This window comes from Felis catus, chromosome B1 (assembly GCF_018350175.1).
Source record: "Felis catus isolate Fca126 chromosome B1, F.catus_Fca126_mat1.0, whole genome shotgun sequence".
NCBI classification, from domain to species: Eukaryota; Metazoa; Chordata; class Mammalia; order Carnivora; family Felidae; genus Felis; species Felis catus.
In genome coordinates, this window is record NC_058371.1 from 117,100,474 (window position 1) to 117,121,975 (window position 21,502).

A 21,502-nucleotide genomic window follows, 5' to 3' on the forward strand; every position below is an offset into this window, starting at 1 on the left:
TCATAGAGCCTTTCCTGACCATGGAAGGGGCTCTTGTCTTATGCCCTGCTGATCTTCCCTCCCTATACGAAAACCAAGTTTTCATATCATGTGCTTTCCTGTCACGACTCTTAGCTTAGCCTTCCTCACCTGTCTGAGAAAGAGATTCCATAGCATCGTTCAGTAGCCAGTAACAGTGTTTATCACCTCAAAGGAAAATTCTTCCATATAGTCATCATTTCATGGGTCAAGTTTGGTGTTTCTTTTCCTCACAAAAGGTAAAGTATAGTTGTGATGTATAGTCTTTTATATTCAAGGAGATTATTTAGATCTGTGTACCATTTAAACTAAAAACATATTCTAGAATATGCAGTGCTGGGAGCACTGTATTTATAACTCTGCCTGAAAGAATGTACAAGCATCTCAGTTTATATTCATTCAGGTCCTTTATCACTGACTGGAAATAAATAACTTGAGTTACAAAGCCAGTGTGGGATATTTGGAGTTGGTTTTCTTGTTTGGTAATTGCTCATTTTTTATCCTGATTGATAATAACCTTGTCTTTTCCTCACCAGCACAAACGTGCAGGTATGCGACAGCCCTTTCCATTGTACTCAAGAGGAAGCGAGATCAATAGTTGAACTGGTAAGGGGCAAAGCATCCTTTAATCTTACAAATGTCATGGGGAAGTCTAGCAGAAGTTCTGAAAACTCTAGCAATGAAGTGTATCAAGTCTTTTGGGAAATATGAAATTAAAAAATAACATTAGAATCCATCTTTTTTAATCCAGGGAATTTAAATAAAAAACCTGAAAGTCTTTCAGCTTAGTTTTTAAATTGTTTTCTAAAGTGCATTAACCACTTAGCCAATTTACTATGATGCTACTTTTCTTAATATCACCAATTTATTGCTTATATGTATTTGCTCTCCTTGTACCATTCTGTTCCCTTGAGTTACCCACCATCTAGTGTCTAAATTGCAACTGGCTGTTGGCACAGGTGGATTTTGGCTCAAGAAAGATGAAACAAGACTGTTTTTCCTTTATTTCCATTTAGTTAGGCCGTCTTGCAAGCTTTCCTTCTAGCTAAGGTGATATCTTGGATTTTTACATGTCTGTCTCATTGATAAGGCTGCCTGGAGGCAACTGAATTTATTAGGAAAATAACGGCTTGATTTAGAGACCACTAAATAAGAACATTCATACTCAGATAATTAAGTAATATTGCTGTATAAAGTGTGTTCAGGAGTGGTTTATAAACTAAGCTTTTCTTTTTTTAATCTTAAACTACTTATGAGCTAGAAACTAGTGAATCTAGATCTTTACTTCAGGAACATCAAAAAACGTTTACCTACTGTGGCTGCTTTGAATTTTTTTCCCCACTAATTCATCAGCTATTTAATTAGTACCTGCTATGTGCAGTGAGATCCTAGGTACTGGGGATTCAGCATTAAAGAAAAGATGTGAAAACGTCTGCCCTTGTGTAGCTAATATTCTAGTTGAGGAAATGGATAATGGATAAATGCACAAGTAAAATACTTGTGTATTGATCCTGAACAATGATCCTGAACAGTATGGGAGTATTGGGAGTGCTGACCCCCCTGCATACTTGAGAATATATGTATAACTTTTGACTCCCCAAAAAGTTAACTACTAAGAGCCTACTTTTGACCAGAAGCCTTACTGATAACATGATTAGTCTGTTAACGCGTTTTGTATGTTATATGAATTGTATACCGTATTCTTAGAATAAAGTAAGCCAGAGAAAAGAAAATACTACTAAGAAAATCATAAGGAAAATACATATGCATTTACAGTATTGTACTGAATTTATTGAAAAAAAAAATCTATGTGTAAGTGGACTTGAGCAGTTCAAACCCCTAACTGTTCAAGGATCAACTGTAGTGTGTCTGAATGTAGTAAATGCTATTATGAAAATGAGCAGGTCAGAGGGGATGAAGTTCCAGGAGCAGATTGGAGTTGGAGTTATTAAAAAGAGACAGGGACAGCCTCACTAGGAGAAGCCAGACATGAGTCAAGATTTGTAGAAGGTAAGAGAATGTGCCGAGTTACCCTCCGAAGGAAGAGCATCACAGTCCATAGGCCCAAAGGTCATGAGACAAGAGGATGCCTGATATGTTTAAGAACTACTCAAGGAACCACAGTGACTAGTGGAATAGAGTGAGTTCAGGGGAGATAGGAGGTGAGATCAGAAATGTTTACATCTGGTGGTGAAAGTGGTGGTAAATTATTATGAAAGACCCTGTAAAATAGTCTGTAAAGAGTATCTTAAGAAATTTGTTTCTTATTCTGAATGACATACGGAACCACTAGCTAGTTTTAAGCAGAGGAATAATAGGATCTGACTTAGATTTTGACCAGATCACTGGGGCTGCATGGGTGAGAATAGATTGGAGTGAGGGAAGGGAAGATGAGGGAAGCCGTTGTAGTAATGCAGAACACAATATCAATTTATTTTCTCCAAGTTTTCAATTTTGTATATAAGCAGATTGCATTCTGAACTTAGTTCTCATCAGTATACTTCTTTAATGAGAAAAATAAAGGAAAACAAGAAACTTTTTATCTTTGTCCATGGAGTCTCCCTCACTCATCTCAGATTTTAGGGCACCTGTGTGGCTCAGTCGGAAGCATCTGACTTGATTTGGGCTCAGGTCTTGACCAACTGAGGTCAATTAGGAGCCTGCTTGGGATTCTGTCTCTCCCTTGCTCTTTGCCTCTGTCCTGCTCACACTCAAGTGCACACTCTCTCTCAAAATAAATAAATGAACATTAAAACAAAGTCAATTGCATTTTAGTTTGGGATTTATAAATAATAGATATAACAGATTCTTGTCTTAAAATTAGCTGCAAGATTAAAGTTTCTATCTTACATCCTGTTTTTTAATTGTTTCCTATATTAGTAGGAAAACAATCCTTTTGGGAAAAAAAATTGGAGGATATGGATGTGATCTAGATAGTTAGGTCTGAGGAACAAGATTAGAATTCAGAAGCATTAACATCCAGCTTTAATTACATGGTCTGGTAACTTTGTTGTGCTTCGTAATAATGAAGAAAGAGAGTGCTATACTGATTTTTCACTGAGATCACCACAGTAGACAATCAAAATGCAAGAAATCAGTCTCTCTTCACTACCTCTAATGGAACGTATCATGGGATTTCACCATTAAAAACATGGAAGTCATGGGGCGCCTGGGTGGCGTAGTCGGTTAAGCGTCCGACTTCAGCCAGGTCACGATCTCGCGGTCCGGGAGTTCGAGCCCCGCGTCGGGCTCTGGGCTGATGGCTCAGAGCCTGGATCCTGTTTCGGATTCTGTGTCTCCCTCTCTCTCTGCCCCTCCCCCGTTCATGCTCTGTCTCTCTCTGTCCCAAAAATAAATAAACGTTGAAAAAAAAAAAAATTTAAAAAAAAAACATGGAAGTCAGGGGGTGCCTGGGTGGCTCAGTTGGTTGAGTGTCCAACTTCGGCTCAGGCCATGATCTCGCGGTCTATGAGTTCAAGCCCCGCATCGGGCTCTGTGCTGACAGCTCAGAGCCTGGATCCTGCTTCGGATTCTGTGTCTTCATTTCTCTCTGCCCCTCCCCCGCTCATGCTCTGTCTCTCTCTCTCTCTCTCTCTCTCTCTCTCTCTCTGTCAAAAATAAGTAAACATTAAAAAAAATTTTTTTTTTTTAATGTGGAAGTCAAAGAATTATTCTGTTAGCAGCATCTAGTGATTCAGGAGATTAGATAGTACTTTCTTGTGAAGATTTTATTAATTTGTAATAATGAAATTCTTTGTAGTCAAAGCATTTTGACTTGGCATTTCATCTCTTCAGAACCACACTGAGATGTTTGAATCATAATTATTCCGGTATATATTCCAAGATCTCTCTATTTTGCTATATACCGAACATTGCACTGATGTCAAACCAAGTTTTTCTTTGGTTGCTCAAAAAAATTAAGATGTTCGAGTTACCCATCAAACTTCATCATATTCTGACCACAGCAGTCCTGGAATTGTGTGGAATCAAATTGTAACTCCAGAGTTTATTGGCGGGCTCAGAATGAATGAACTCATTCTAACAAGTTTAATCAACAAGATCTATATTGATAGACTATTCAGGATCAGTTGATTAGGTGAGATTTTAGGATAAATTAACTGCTTTGGTGAATGGATAGTTTTAAAATACAAAAAAGAAAAAAATGGATTAAACTTTTGAGTGCTTAACAGAACTGTTGCAGGAAGTATATACTTGTGAATATGTATTGAGCACAATTTAATGTAGTAGCATTGAGACCAAAAAAGAAAAAAAAATGACCATTAAGTAGTCACCTGACAATATGTATAGATCAGTTAGAAAAAATATTGTCATTATTACCAAGAAAAAATAAAAGCCAACAACCTGATGAGTATTATGTGGGAGCATTTGAAAAACAAATTGGAAAATATCTACAGCAGTCGTTTGCCATGCTTAGAGCAGAGATCTTAAGAGTAGTGGCTCTGAGGAAGATGAGAATAGAAATGATCAAAAGAATTATGGGATGTTGTTTATGAATATAGATGTTTGAATGTATTATAATCATGAAAGGCCAAGCTGTGTCAGAATGAGGATGTTGTGCAGATCTCAGTGCACTGGGGATCTTCAGAGGCAGAGAGCACTGCCCTCTTACTGGGTGTCCAGGCCACAACGTGGGCCTCTGACAACAGGACTAACGTCCTGTCACAGTTCAACCACAAGACCATCCAGTTGTGTGTTTTGGAATATTGTGTCAAGCGTTTTTTAACATTTATGTGACTTTACAGCCAAAAAATACAGGATTCCTTCCCAATTCTTGAGGACCATGTGACTAGCAATTGGGGCTTCGTTTCCAGGAACAAGGTGCAGAACATTTATAGGGAACAGATGTGTGTTTGTATATATATATGCATACATGATGTAATTTGTCTTTAATATCTAATATTAGTTGCTATTAATGACAGCTTATTTGACTACTGGGATTTAAGATACTGTTTTTAGGATCCTTTATGTAAATATTTTTTGAAAATATGTTGAGAAGATTGAAACAAAGTTTACAAGCTAAACCTATCAGACATATGTTATTACTCAGTCCATATATATAGTACATGTGGACACTTTTAAGAATTGAGTATTAGCCCACAAAGCAAGTTGCAAAAAATGACAACATTCTCTGTCTACAGTAAAGTTACCAATCAGCTATGAAAATATTAAAAGAAAATAAATCCAAATCCATATGTTTGGAAACTAAAACCACTTCTGAATAGGTCATGCCTCAAAGAAATGAATTATAAGAAATTATAAAATACTTAAAGTTGAATGACAAATGGGTCAGTATATGTCAAAGCTTGTGCAATGCAGCAAAAATAGTTTTTGAGAGCAGTAAAATGATATAGCAGAAATGAAGAAAATTGAGAGACTAAACATTGAACTCAACAGTTACTCTGTTCTTTTTCTTATCTTAATGTAATATAATATAATATAATATAATATAATATAATATAAGAAAGGAAATTACAGAGTAGAGCAAATATTTAATGAAAGAAAACAGATAATGGCAAGGATCAGTTAAAAGCTGGGTTTCTTTCTTTAAGAATAATAATATAGGGGCACCTGGGTGGCTCAGTTGGTTGAGCATCTGACTTTGGCTCATGTCATGATTTCATGGTTCATGAGTTCAAGCCCCACATTGGCTTGCTGCCGTTGGCGAGGAGCCCGCTTCAGATCCTCTGCCCCCCCCCACCTCAGCCCCTCCCTTGCTTGCACTCTCTCAAAAATGAACATTTTTAAAAGAATAATAATATAAACAAAACTATTACAGGAAGAATGATGAAAGAGAAGCACAAATAAATATATCAAGAATTACAGACAGAATTATGGACATAGGAGATACGTAAATAATCAGATGGGAATACTGTCAGATGCTTTTGGCAATACCTTTCTAAACAGATGAATTGACAGTTTTGTTGAAGATATAAATTACCGATATTAAATCAAGGTTCAGTGGAAAAGTGCAAATAGAAAAGTATATGTAACGAGTTAAAAACTAGAAAACGAATATATTTATAACAGTTATAAAGAATAGTTAATTATGAAAATGGCAATTTCTCCCATATTAGTTAATGAAGTCAGTTTATTTTCAATCAGAATCCTAATTGGGTTTTTAATTGAATTTGACAGGATGATACTGAAATTTATATGGAATAGTAAAGGGCCAGCAATAACGTGGAAGGGATTGATAAATTTAAATGAAGTTAAAAAAAAACCCTGTAAACAGTTAGACCATAAAATAAGTTAAAACATAAGCCATTGATTGGGAGAAGATATTTGCATATAAATGACAGAAGATTTAACAACTTGTTCAGATCAACAAGAAAAAACCTAGTCAGATAAAAATGGGCAAACAATATTAATGGACAGGTCACAAAAGAGGCTTCTTAAATGGCCAGTAAACCTGTGAAAATTTGCTGTATCTCACCAATAATCAATGAGATGACGCTAAGACACAATACAATTTCATGGTTATCAGGTTTGCAAACGTTTAGAAGTCTTATTTTCCAAGTGTTTTTAAGCAAGTGAGGAAAGGAGACCTCTCATACTTGTTGATATGTTTGATGGGAATATAAATTGGTACAGCCACTTTGAAGAGCAATTAAGTCATTGTAAGTAAAGTTGAAGATACTTATAATCCACCATCAGAAATTACCCTTCTGTGTACACATTCTTTAGAGACACTAATATGATCAGATGTGGGAAAATTGGAAACTGAATAAATGTCTATGGATAAAAGCTGGGTAAATAAACTATAGTTTATTTCTGTGGTGCAATACCATGCCATAGGTGAAATAGGTAAATTAGAACCATGTGACTACATGGATAAAACCTGAAAGTGCAGTGTTGGGCAGAGAAGCCTTTGCAGCAAGGCATACATAGTTCAAAGTATGCAAAACACCCAAGGCAGTACCGTATGTTTTTAATGAATACAGACAGATATGGTCTTCACATTTTAGAACCATAAATAAGAATAGTAAACACCAGTGTTAGCATGGTGGTTAGAAGTTACTTCTGAGAAGGAAAATAAATATCTTTATTTCTGATGAGTATGGAGAAAAAGACTTCAGTTGTAAAGTTTCTGAAATAATGTTACTATTTTAAAAGTGTAGGGAGTAGATATGTGTTATGTCTTCATTTTTTGCATGTTTGAGGTATTCATAGCTTTAAAAATTTGTATGCCTAGGAAAACAATAGAAAAAATTAATAAAACTAAAAGCTATTTTGTTTAAATGATCAGTAAAATTGATACATCTTTGGCCAGAATGATCAGGAAAGAAAAGAGAGAAGACAAGTCTTCATTGTCAGGAATGAGCCAAGTGACATCACTGCTGATTGTGACAGTCATTAGGAGAATAAAAGGAAAATACTGTGAAAAACTTTACACCATTAAATTTGACAACTTTGATGAAATGGACAGATTCCTCAAAATACACTGACTACCAAAATTCCCTGAAGAAGAAATAGGCATAAACAAATTAAATGGGTACTTAAGAAACCTTTCCATAAACATAACGCTTGGCCTAGTTAGCTCCCACTACTTTTATTCAGCATTATAGGTTCTAGCCAGTGCATTAAAAAGAAGGAAAAGGCATCCAACTTGTAAAGGAAGATGAGGTGAATGTCTCTGTAGAATGTTCAATAAAATCTACCTGGAAGCTACTAGAATAAGTGACTTTAGCAAGTTTGTTACAGGATACAAGATCACTATACAACAAACTATTATATTTGTATATGCTAGCAATACACAATTGGAAACAAAATAAATACATTGTTTATAATGGCATCAAAAATATGAAACACTTAGGGAAAACACTGGAAAAAATATGTGAAGAACCTGTGACCTATAAAGCATTGCCAACAGAAATCGGAGAACTAAATAAATGGAAAGATATATTTATATGTTGGAAGATGCAACATTGTTGTGTCAGTTCTCTTCAAATTTTGATCTATAAATTCAGTGCAACATCAATCAAATTCTAATAGACTTTTTTTTTTACAAATTAATAAACATATATATATATATATAAATACCAGAGACCTTGAATAAACAACCTTATGAAGAAGAAAGTTGGAATAGTAATTTCCTTTTTTCAAGATATTTTATAAAACTACAATAATCAAGAGAGCTGAGTAATGGGGTAAAACTAGACAAAGAAATGAATGGAATTAAATACAGAAATAGACCTACATGTATGTGCACAACTGATTTTCAAAATGATAATCTTTTAAATAAGTAGGACTTGAACAGTTGGTTATTCCATAGGGTACCAAAGAAACCTCACTTCAGTCCATACCTTGCACTTTATATGATAATTGTCTAAAATGTATCCTAGTCCAAAATTTAAAACCTAAAACTATAAACCTATTTTGATCTTGGGTAGTTAGGCAAAGTTTTTTAGATTAGATTTCACCAAAATTAAAGTTTTCTGTTCTGTAAAAAATACTCTTAAGAGAATGAAAAGAAGCCACATACTATAAGAAAATATTTGAAAATCATATACCTGATAAAGGGACTTGTATTAGAATAAAGAACTCTCACAATTCATTAATAAGAAAATAAACCATCCCTTCACCTCCAAAGGAAATGTGCAAATGGTCACTTTACCAAAGAAGACATACTGAAAACACATGAGATGATGCTTAACTTGACTAATCATTAAGAAAATGCAAATTAAAAACCACAGTGACATGCTTATGCACACTTTTTAGAATAGCTAAAAATTTAAGAGATTGGCCATCCCAGTTGTTGGCATGAATGTGGAGGTACTTCCATAGTCTGCTGGTTGGAATGAAAAATGATACAACCACTATGGAAAACAGTTTGGCATTTTCTTGAGAAGTTAAATATCTACCTACCATATGATCTAGCCATTCCACTTTTAGATATTTACCCAAGAGAAATGGAAGTATATGTCCATGCAAAAACACTTATACACAAATGTTTATATCAGCTTTATTTGTAATAGACAAAGACTGGAAACAGCCCAAACGTCCATCAACAGGTGAATGGATGGATGAATTGTGGTATATTCAGAGTGTATGTTAAGCATGGGAATACTGCTCAGCAATAAAAAGAAATATTTGATCTGTGCTATAACATGGCTGAGTTTCAAAAAAAATGTTGAGTGAAAAAAGGCAGACATACATATATATATTATATCATACCATTTATATACAATTTTAGGAAATGTAAATGCTAATGTATGATGACACAAAGCATCATTGGTTGGAGAGTTTGGGAGAGAGCCAGGAAGGAAAGATTTTACAATTTCTCTTACAGGGACAGGAAGAAATTGGGGATGATGGTGAATATATTTATTATCTTGATTGTGATAATGACTTTATGAGTGTGTACATGTGTCAGAACTACATGCTATAAATATAGTATGCACAGTTTGTTTCATGTCAGAGTTAGTCCAAGGAAATTTTTAACAGGAAAAAAAAAGGTTTGTTCTGGAGTCAGGCTGTCTAGGTCCAAATCCCAGGTCTTTCACTTATAACTTAAAGCAAATTATTTAACTTGTTTATGCCTGGTTTCTTTATTTATAAAATGGAGCTAATAATAATATCTTTTTTACAAGAGTTAGTGTAGAGAACTGAATGAGATAATCCAGGTAAAATGTGAAACAGAAAGTATTTAATAAACGTTGATTTTACTGTTACTTGGCATTAATGTTGTTGAGTTAAATTGACCACATAGAGAAAAATCCCTTCTATTCCAGCCTCTTGAGTATTTCCAGTGTTATGCTCCCTCATGGGATAGCCCATTCCATTGTTGGGTATTGTAAAAGTCATTGTGACTAATATAAATTATTCAGTGAGAATTAGTCTTACATTCAGAGACTTAAACAGGAAGAAGAGGAGGGGGAAAGAGAAGAAATTAGTTTCCACAATATAACAACTTGTTCTAATACTTAACTACTTTTCCCATCTGGGAATTTTTACCCAGAATTCTCCCACATGCTTTTATTTAAGCACTTTCCTTGTAATCTGCTCTCTGAGGAAATGGATTGGGGAATGTCTGAATTGAGTAATTTGTAAGGTTTTTAAATATTTGGTGACAGTAGTCATTTTACTGGGGGAATAAAAGAACTTTGTGAGGTGGCACACACAAACTCAGTACATGTAGGGTGACAAAGAACCACACTCATTGTTAAAGAAATTCCTAGACCTGCCTCAGACCCTCTACACCCTGGTAGCCATGGGGATTAAAATTCTTAGAATCTAGGATTCAGGGCAAGGAGAATAAGCACACTCCTGCTCAGTTGCAGGGGCCCAATCTCATGAGACTGTGAATCTTTAGCTCATAGGAGTGATGGAAAGCACTAGAAACTTCTGGAACTGGGATGAGAGAGTGCCTCTCAGAGAAGCCTTAGCAGCTGCAGTGTTTGTTTTTGCTTTCACATGGCCAGGTTTCCCCTAAAAGCAGTCTCAGGTAAAGCTGGAGCACACAAAGCTTAGAGATGGCAGTGGTGATGGTTCATGGATGCACAATGAGTAGTACTTGGAAGGAGAAGGAAAAAGGGGATTTTTCTATTTTACTTAAAAATATATTCTCTCTAAAAAATAAAAGTGGGGCACTTGGATGGCTCAGTCAGTTGAGTGTTCAACTCTTGATTCTGGCTCAGGTCATAATCTCAAGGTTGGATGCTCAACTGACTGAGCCACCTAGGTGCTCCTGGACAAGAGAAATTAAAATAAAATCAACCATTTTGTTAGATTCTAGCCAATTACATACATTATTGAAAGGGAGAGGCAGTAGATTAAACTTACACGACTTAAAATACTTCTGCATTTTGTTTCTGGATAACTAAGAATTGGTCATATTTTGCTGGATTTCTAAAGCAAAAATCACAAAAGGAATATAAAAGTAAAATTAATGTAGAGCAACTGCCCTATGAACTTTGGAAACATAATTCAACCAAAAACCCTGTTATACCTGAATGAAAAACCAGGAACTTTTTTTCCCTTTAATTTTGAACCCTTATAATAATAAAGTGAAAGAACATCAACTCATATAGTAAAAGCACAATTTTATATTGTTTCAATCAGTGTATCGTGTTAGTCAGTTTGAACAAATGTAACCTGGAATGAAAGATGCTCGTAGGGACCTAGTGGGCTTTTTAGAAGGGGAAACACTAAGTACAGAGCAGTTTTATTAATGGTTCGTATCAACTCAAAATATAGTTTATGCATGAATAGGGATAGAGGCTAGAGTGAGCTTTCTTTGATGGGTCAAAGAAAAAGACATACTTTGGTAATGCAAACTGTAGATTAGTTGGAAAGAAATCAAATATACTAATATTCATGAGGAAGTATTTTTGGAGTGGGAAAAGGGGAGAAGATAGTATTTTGAAATAAGAGTATAAAATAATACTCTTTTGTGGAGAATTTGTATTGGATTATTAGAGGGTGCCCACATTTTTCCAGTAAGTAACTGAAAATCCTTTGTATGTTTCTAACCATGAAAATGTAGTGATGGGGACGCCTGACAGAATTGGGATTGGGTCAGTTTTAGGTGCTTCTCTTAGTTACTCCACTTCCTGTAAGAAGGTGTAGTTTGTTGTCATGTTTATGAATCAGGAGGCCATTGACTAGGTGAAGAATTAAATAGTAGTGGCTGTGTATCATGCACCCCTTGTTGTTTTCAAATTTAAATATCCATCTCTCTTTTGGCATGAGTTAACATGGAAAAAGGTTAAAAAAATGACCTTGAAACTATAATAGTTCTTATCTCTGAGTTCTAGACTTGGGATGTTCGTTTTCTTTTATACAAAGCTTTGTGCATACTGAATATTTTTACGGACCAAGAAATATATTTTAAGAATGAAGAAATAAGAGGGCACCTGGCTGGCTCAGTCGGTAGAGCATGCGGCTCTTGATCTTGGGTTTGTGATTTCGAGCCCCATGTTGGGTGTGGACATTACTTAAAAGTAGAAATGATCTTTTGAAAAGAATGAAGTTATAAGAACATTCCAGAAATTATTTTTAAAATAAAATGGGATGATGTTTCTGCTAGAGTAGTTTGTCCATTTCTTTCGTGAGGCTAATGAGGAGTTGCCCAAGTGTCCTATTTTGTACAGGCATACCTCCTTTTATTGCAGTTCACTTTATGTGCTTTACAGATACTACATCGTACTCATATTGAGGTTTGTGGTAACTGTGTTGAGCAAGTGTATTGGTGCCGTTTTTCTAAAAGCATTTGCTCACTTTGTGTCTGTGTCATATTTTGGTAATTCTCACAATATTTCAGACTTTTTTTATTATTACATTTGTTGTGGTGATCTGTGATTAGTGAACTCTGATATTACTCTTGTAATTGTTTTGGGGTGCCACAAACCACACTCATATGAAATGGTGAACTTAATGGATAAATGTTATATGCGTTCTGTTCCACTGTCTGGCTGTTCCCATCTGGCCCACAGAGAGGCTTTTCTATTGCCTGAAACACAATATTGAAATTAGGCCAATTAATAACCCTACAGTGGCCTCCAGGTGTTCCAGTGAAAGGAAGAGTCACACATCTTCCATTTTAAATCAGAAGTTAAAAACGATAAAGCTTCATGGAGAATGCACATGTTGAAAGCCAAGACAGGCCAAAAGGTAGGCCTCTCGCTTCATAAAATTAACCTAATTGCGAGCACAAAGGAAAAGTTCTTGAAGGCTACTCCCATGAACAACCAAATGATAAAGCAAAACAGCCTTATTGATGAAACAGAAAGTTTGAGGGGTCTGGATAGAAGATCACACCAGCCACAACATTCCCTTAAGCTAAAGCGTGATCCAGGGCAAGGCCCTAACTTTTCTGAATTTTGTAAATTCAGAGCTGAGGAAGCTGCAGAAAAAAAGTTGGAAGCTAGCAGAGGTGGCTTCATGAGGTTTTAGGAAAGAAGCCTCTCCATAACACAGAAGTTAAAGGTAAAGGCAGCTGCAACATGTTACCCAGAAAGGCTAGCTAAAATATGAGAGTGGCTACACTAAACAACGAATTTTCAGTGTGGATTAAACAGCCTTCTTTTGGAAGATGCTGCCATCTAAAACCGTCATAGCCAAAGAGGAGAAGTCAGTGCCTGGCTTTCAGAGTTTCAAAGAATAGGCTAATGGAGCTGGTGACTTTATTGCCATCCCCCACATCCTTCGGCCCTTAAGAATTAGGCTAAATCTACTCTGTCTATGTTCTATAAATGGGACAACAAAGCCTGAATGACAGCACGTCTGTGTACAATATGGTTTGCCGAATATTTTAAGCCCACTGTTGAGACCTACTGTTTAGAAAAAGACTTTTCAAAATATTATCACTCATTGACAGTGCACCTGGTCCCCCAAGAGTGCCAACAGCTATACAGTGAGATTCATGTTGTTTTCGTGTCTGCTGACACAACATGCACTCTGCAGTGCATGGATCAAAGGAGTAATTTCGACTTTCAAGTCTTAACATTTAAGAAATACATTTCACGGGACCTGGGTGGCTCAGTCAGTTAAGTGTCCGACTCTTGGTTTCGGCTTGGGTCATGATTTCACAGTTTCATGAGTTTGAGCCCCACATCTGGCTCTGCACTGGCAGCCCGGGACCTGCTTGGGATTCTGTCTTTCTGCCCCTCCTCCACTCAGGCTGTCTCTCTCTCAAAATAAAAATAAAACTTAAAAAAAAAAATTTCATAAGGCTGTAGCTGCCATAGATAAGTGGTTCCTCTGACGGATCTGGGCAAAGTAAATTGAAAACCTGGAAAGGATTCACCATTCTAGACATCATTAAATACATTATGATTCATAGGAAGAAGTCATAATTTGGAAGAAGTCGATTCCAACCCTCATGGATGACTTTGAGGGCTCAAGACTTCAGTGGAGGAAGTAACTACAGATGTGGTAGAAATAGCAAGAGAGCTAGAATTATAAGTGGAGTTTGAAGATGTGACTGAATTGCTACAATCTCATGATAAAGGTTGAATGGATGAGTTGCTTTTTATGGATGAGCCAAGAAAGTGTTTTCTTGAAATGGAATCTGTTCCTGCTGAAGATGCTTTAAAGATGGTTGAAATGACAATAAAGGATTTGGAATATTACATATATTCAGTTGGTAAAGCCAGGGGCAGGGTTTGAGAATACTGACTCCTGTTTTGAAAGAAGTTCTACTGTAGGTAGTATGCTATCAAACAGCATCACATGCTACAGAGAACTTATTCATGAACGGAGGAGTCAATCAGTGTGGCAAACTTCGTTGTTGTCTTAGTTTTAAAAATTGCTACAGCCACTCAAACCTGCAGCAACCACCACCATGATCAGTCAGCAGCCAGCAATGTGAGGGCAGGTCCTTCCACCAACAAAAAGACTGACTCGCTGAAAGCCTAGATGATAGTTAGCATTTTTTCTCAGAAATTTTTAAATTAAGGTATGTACATTGTTATTTTAGATATGCTATTGCACGCTGTATTTTAATAGACTATAGTGCAAACATACTTTCTTACATACTAGGAAATCAAAAAATTCATTTGACTCACTTCACTGCAGTATTTGCTTTATTGCAGTGATTTGGAACCAAACTCTCCACGTCTCTGATGTACATATGTATACCATACGTTTTCTTCCCCTGAAATGTTAGCTCCAGCAAGAAACAGCTGCCCATTCTAAACAGGAAATCTAAACAGCTAACTTTCCAACAAACTTTGTGATAGATGTCCTGCACTGTTGATTGAGCATACCAATTTCCAAGAAATAAACAGGTTACTCTGTTTTATAGTCTGTGTAGCAAAACAGAGCCATCAAATCCCAAGGGCCTACTCTCAGTATAATTTTTATACTGTGGTGGTGCTTTCATACCCGGTTTTTACATAAGTTCTGTCATCTCAAAACCAACCATGATTTTAAGCATTTTCTCTGTGCTAGGAAGGTGAATAGAATTTTTGTTTTTTTTGAAGTACTTGGGAATCTCAAGGAGGTTTTACATGACATTATACAGAGGTCTTCTTTATTTATTTACATTGTTACCTGATTTTTCTGTGACCGAAAATAAAGCATATTTGATTGGCCTTTTTCGTAAAGAGTAGAGAGAAAAATAACTTGAAACCATTTATGATTCAGGAGAATATATTAAGGTTCTCCAAAGAAACAATAGGATATGTAGATACATGTAAAAAGTGAGTATGGAGGCTTAACAAGTCCAAAATCTGAGTAGGCCAGCAAGCTGGAGACAAGAGGGGAGCCAGTGATGCAGGGGAAGTCCAAAGGCAGTTCGCTGGAAAATTTCCTCTTGCTTGGGAGGCTGGTCTTTTTGTTCTCTTCACACCTTCAACTGATTAGTTGAGGCCCACCCACATTACAGAGGGCAGTCTGCTTCACTGAGAGTTTACCAATTTAAATGTTAATCTCAGCTAAAAACACCCTCCAAGGTAACACATTAATCATTACAGGGACTATTTTAATATTGCTGAAATTTAAGTTTTTCTTCCTTACTGACTTGATTTTAGTAGTACCCTTATACCTAAGCAAGGAGAGCCCTACTTTGCATTCTGCTTTGTAGAGGGTCCTGCTTTGGCCTTCATCCAGTTACATCCCTCCCCACAAGACCAGGGGACCATAGTTGTGCATTCACCAGGAGCCAAGCGCCCCCGTTCCGTACCACCCTCTAGCTACTCAAGACCCTGGAATTCTTTGCCCAGGTTGCTACAAGCCTATTCCTACAGCCTCTGTGGGCATTTCCCCAGGTCTGTGCTCATTCCTGTGTGAATCATTTGCTTGCATCATTTCTGCAGGGGCCAGTGGGTGGCTGTTTGGAGGAAGGGAGTGTGTAGGTTTGTGGCCTGGAGTTTCTGCCCTTGCACAAATGAGGCCCTCAATACAGACTGGAGCCTGAGGAAAGAAGAGAAGTGGGGTAGGTTGAGGGCCCTGTGCCTCTCTTCCTTACTCGGCTATGTTCAGGCAGTCTCTGAGGTGTCTAGAATGCCAAGCAAGGCTTCCAAGTCATCACAAAAGTATATTTATCAAGATAATAGAATGGAACATACTTTATGTTCAATTTATCATTTTGTTAGCTTGATTTAGAACTTTTAAGTATTACCATGTGTGGTATGTGGTCTTCCGTTTGTACCTTTGCCCCAGACCTCAAGTGTTAGAGGCAGATCTTTCCTACTTAGGATGAGCAAATTCAGAGAATTAGAATTAGAAGTTGATTGTTAAATATGAAATCTGAAATGTGTTACAAAATTTGGGTAGTGATTATCCCTAGGGGAAAAGAGGTTATGACTGGGGAAGGGCCTGGCCTATTCCATTTCTCGACTTGGGTGGTGACTGCATAGATGTTTATCCTTGGGCTTTGTGCATTCCTCTGTGTGGATGAGGGAATCTCTCAATAAAACAAGATGAAAGAAAAAAAAAAACTAAAAAATGTATTGTTCTTAATTATGAAAAAAATCTGGTATCTGAGAAAAGCTTTTCTTTCAAACTTGTCTATCACAGATTATACTGCATCTGTTCCAAAAATCTTGGCCCAGTCATGGAAATGAACAGAAAAATTAATTTAAATGCTCTGGAAGACAGCTAAATAAATTCCACAATGTGTGTTTGTGTGCCTGACGTATCCGTGAATGTGTGTGTTGGGTTTGCGTCCCCTAGTCCTCGGCCAAAGAAACAACTGAAAGGAAACCTCTCTCTCTCTTCTCTTCACATTCTCAGTAGTTCCCATGGGTTAATGAGAAAAATATTTTCGAGCATGCTTTTTCTGTTTGACTCTGAGTCTGTGGTTTGTTTATCCAAAAGAAGAAGCAGTGATAATTAAAGGCAAAGAGAAGTACTTCCTTTTTTCAGGTTAGAGAACCGTTGCTTGTAAACTTTGTTGTATAGTTCCATAAAAATACAAAACAAAACAAACGTTCTGGGCGTAGTTGCCACATCTAAATATTCATAACAGGGATTCATCTCTGTCTGTATCTTTCAGGTGTCCTCGTCACTGAATAAGGAAAGTAATGAAGAAGGTATGGTATATTTTGGTTCTTGAGCTAGATGTGTTTATAGTGGTGGAAACCAGACAAAAAAGCACAGTAGATTAATTAAAGTTATATAAACCAAGTAAAATAACTTTTTTAAATAGTCACTAAAATTTTCAAATGAAATCATTTATTTTGTAATTTAAAAAAATGAAAAGGAGCACATTTACTGCTTTTAGGCTAGACAATAGTTTGATTATGTTAGTGACTTTTGGTGAAGTACTGAAAGTTTTCAGGTAATTCTGATAAATTTAATGAGACTCCAGGTAATCTGAATTTGGAAGATTCTTTTAATTATCTTGTCACCTTAATGAATCATTCATTTTAAATAAATATCTTAAAATCACAGTTTATCGTAGGATGGAAAATAACTTTATTTTTTCTTGCCATTATCTGAAGCTGTTTTGAGAAACAAGTAAAAATGTTCTGTAGTAAAAATTTCAAAATACAAGCATAGACACATATCATTTGTCTTTGAAACTTTGCAAAATTTTTGGCCCTTTGTTTTAATATAAAACATTAGAAGAGCATTCAGCTCGCAAAATTGGAGGAAAAATGAGAACTGTTTACTCTGTCAAGTTCTACGGTGTTTAGAAAAGAACAAATCCATAGACATTTCATGGGAAAGCAAGCTATATTCCTTATATGGGAAACTAACAGATTGTTTCTCTGCAATACTATTCCATTTTTTGGATATTTGACAAACAGTCAAATTTTACCATACAGGGTTTTTTCCCTAGACCTTTCATGCTGACGCTAGGACACTAACTTCTGTGTTGTTCAGTAGAGACTAAAATGATCCAGGAAAATGTAGGAAATAAAATGGGAAGGCTCCGGCGTGTTTAGCCCAGTTTTATATAAGGCTTGAGCCAAATGAGAGAACTTGGGATTTAAAGGGGAGTAACTTTAAATAGGGAAGTGTGTCATAGCAAGCTCATGATTGTTTTTATCTGCCTAAATACTTCCTCAAGGTGTAACTGAAATTTCTCTTCCCTCCATCTCTCTCTCTCTCCCTTGCTGTTTACCCCTTCTCTGACACCCCCTTCCACCATTTCAGACACAGAGCAAGTATGGCACTTCCTTGGCAAGTGACTGGAACATTTGAAGTTCTGTCATCAAGATTCCAATCTCCGAGGACTCCACGACTCCCTCTCCCCAAATGCTGGAGACCAGCAGAGCTATGAGAATTCACTGACTTCCTGTTAAAACTTCATTTTTTTCCCCAACTTCTTTTGAGATATACAATATGTAAATAAACTGAAATTTTTGAATTATTTGGGATATGTATTGGTATGAAAAGAAGATTTTGTTTAATTTCATAGCAGAAATTTAGAAGCAGTGAGTTTTGACTATACTAATTTCTGGGTTCCAAAGGAACCCAACCATTTTATTAGCTTTATTTCTATGGGTTAATGTAGAATTTATAAATTTAGTAAGTTAATAGATTTGTATAGATATTATTCTCATTTTCACACCATATTATCTTTTTGCAAGTTGCTGGTGGAACCTTTCTTTAGCCAACCTGTGTCCTCTTACTAGTCCTGTGTACGTGTTTACATTTATGAAAGCTCTTTCCTGTAACTTAATATTTTGGAGGGCCTAAACTCTCTGAATCTCAGGCCCCTTAGTTTCAATTCTCATCCCTCTGGTGATGACACCCAAATCTACAAAAGAAGCCCAGGTCTGTCGTCTGGGGTCTCTGTTGGATGTCTTCTCAAATTCCTTCAACCCCTCTGGTCCGGAACTGTACTCTTATCTTCCCGGGGCCTTCAGCAGTGGACTTAACATTCTCCTAGCCCCCCACTCAAACCCTTGGAATCATATCGAACCTCCCTTCTCCTGTCTTTGCTGATGAAGATCATCTAAATGTTGCTTTTCCCTCTCCATTCCTTTGTACCCACACTGTGCTGGATTTCCCATCAGGTCACTTGGCTCCATTTACCAGCTTCCCGGCTCTTCTCCATGCATCCCAGACCGAGCCCTCTGCCTCGGCCTCACTGGCCTATCTCCACTTCATGCCCTGTTGTCTCCTCAACATGTTGTTCTGCCTCTGGCTTTTCTCCTTTTCATACCATCCTCCACATTTCCAGTTATTTTCCTAAAGCATAGGTCTTGCGCAGTTATATTTTTCTTGGAATGCCTTCAATGGGGTTTCCATGTTCTGGAGAATAAAAACCAGACTGACTTCCTCAGGAGTCCCACCCTCCAACCACGCCATGCCACTCACTCCTCCCCAAGCACATCTACTGTGTTCACACACTCCCTGTTCTGTACTTCCCTTGCTGATCCTGTTCACATCTTTTCTCCCCCTTCCTTTCTGTTATCATTATGAGCATGCTGTATTTGCACAATGTGCTTTGAGGTTTACAAAGCACTGTTCTAATAGCTACCATTTCTCGAGCGTCTGTTGTGTATCAGGTGCTGTTTTAGGGGCCCTGTGTGCGTATGCCCTTGTACGGTGGAGAGTGCTCACTTCATACTGAGGCTCTGAGAAGTTCTATAACTTGCTTGAGGTCACACAGTAAGGTTCACAGCCAGAATTAGAACTCTTGACTACATGGCTCTAAATCCTGTGTTTTCCCAGGGCACCTGGGTGGCTCAGTCAGTTAAGTGGCCGACTTTGGCTCAGGTCATGATCTCGGGGTCCGTGAGTTCGAGCCCCACGTCGGGCTCTGTGCTAACAGCTCAGAGCCTGGAGCCTGCTTCGGATTCTGTGGCTCCCTCTTTCTCTCTCCTCCCCCGCTCATGCTCTGTCTCTCTCTTCTCAAAAATAAACGTTAAAAAATTAAATCCTGTTTTCCCACCCTGCTGTGCATGCTGCTTCTCACATACAGCCACCGTGGGATGTAGGCGAAGCCCAGAGTACGCCTGTCACAGATGAGGAAACAGGTGTGGACAGTTTAAGTGATTAGCCCAGGTGACATAGTAATGTTCACCTGAGACATCTTTGGGAATGTGTAAACTTCTTCGAAGGACATCAAAAAATGTGAGGGAATCTGTTGTTGTTTTTAATTTTATTTATTGACACATTGATTTTCTATGTTGTGGAAATAATAAAACACCAAAAGGGAAAATAAGGAACAATTATTACTGCAGTAGTTGTAAACAATAAGCCAAATTATCAAAGGATAAATTACTGGGCTCTTGGCATACGGCATATTAATCTCCCAAGAGTTGGAAGAGAGAGGCCATGTCTGGTGGGGTAGCTCACACCTGCTTTACTCCTCTCCTCCTGGAAGTCCGTGACACTTAGATGATGCCTGATTAGTGAGCCTTGCTCACTGCAGTATGGTTGATCAAAATTGTCTTCATAGTGTATGATTTTGCATAGTTATGGTCTTAAAAAATACATAATGTTAGGGGCGCCTGGGTGACTCAGTCGGTTGGGCGTCTGACTTCGGCTCGGGTCGTGATCTCACGATCCGTGAGTTCAAGCCCCGCATCGGGCTCTGTGCTGACAGCTCAGAGCCTGGAGCCTGCTTCTGATTCTGTGTCTCCCTCTCTCTGCCCCTCCTTCATGTTCTCTCTCTCTTTCTCCCTCAAAAATAAATAAATAAACGTTAAAAAACTTTAAAAAAAATACATAATGTTAAATTTTAATTTTTCTTATAAATGTCTGCATTGCTACATGGTCATCATTATAATGGTGACAGTTATATTTAATTGAATGGCTATTTCATAGTGTCTTCCAAATGAGCTAATCTGATCTTCGCCAGCCCTTTCCCAGAGAACAAGTAAATTGAATAGATATTATACTGTATAGTTACAAAGGAAAACTCCTGGGAAAAAATAGAGTGAATCATTGCTAAAATTGCCTAAAACTAATTAGGAAACCAAAAGTGATCCATGGATGGGTTAGGTAACACCCACAACCAGTTCCCGTGGCTATGAAAAAGTGGGTAGACTATCGATTCATTGTTCTCAAACTTACTGTTATTACAAATGTCTAAAATTGAAATTTTTATGAGTTTTTTTTTAAATACAGAATTATTTTATACATGGTACATTTAATATCACACCACTGTTCTACAGAAGGAGTGCATTGAATTTCATAAAATCCATTTCTCCATCAAGAACTACATGTATTTTTAGCAGTTTGTGTACTCATTAATAGCCCCCGGAAGAGGGCTCATTGCATTGTCATAGGCAAAGATATGTCTTTTTTTAATGTTTATTTATTTTTGAGAGAGAGTGCAAGTGGAAGAGGGGCAGAGAGACAAGGAGACACAGAATCTGAAGCAGGCTCCATCCAGGCTCTCAGCTGTCAGAACAGAGCCCAACATGGGGCTTGAACCCACAAACTGAGATCATGACCTGAGCTGAAGTCAGATGCTTAACCGACTGAGCTACCCAGGCATCCTGATAAAGGTATGTCTTGTGACTGCTCATTTATCTTTATTACTTATTACTATCTTATACAGTGGATCACACCTATAATTTCTGAGTAGAATCTTTTTTCATCATCTTTGTACTTT

General features: G+C 37.2%; 1 protein-coding gene across 3 annotated transcripts in view; it reads left to right on the top strand.

The window, feature by feature from the left end:
* PPA2 (inorganic pyrophosphatase 2) overlaps nucleotides 1–18,301 on the top strand; it is a 91,453-nt gene extending 73,152 nt beyond the window's left edge. For all 3 annotated transcript variants that reach the window (XM_006930935.5, XM_006930936.5, XM_023252885.2), the window contains 3 exons: nucleotides 555–624; nucleotides 16,979–17,015; nucleotides 18,085–18,301. In XM_006930935.5, the coding sequence (XP_006930997.1) occupies nucleotides 555–624; nucleotides 16,979–17,015; nucleotides 18,085–18,119 (142 nt within the window). In that variant the 3' untranslated portion in view covers nucleotides 18,120–18,301. The remainder of the gene's footprint in view (nucleotides 1–554; nucleotides 625–16,978; nucleotides 17,016–18,084) is intronic.
* Nucleotides 18,302–21,502: the final 3,201 nt, after the last annotated feature.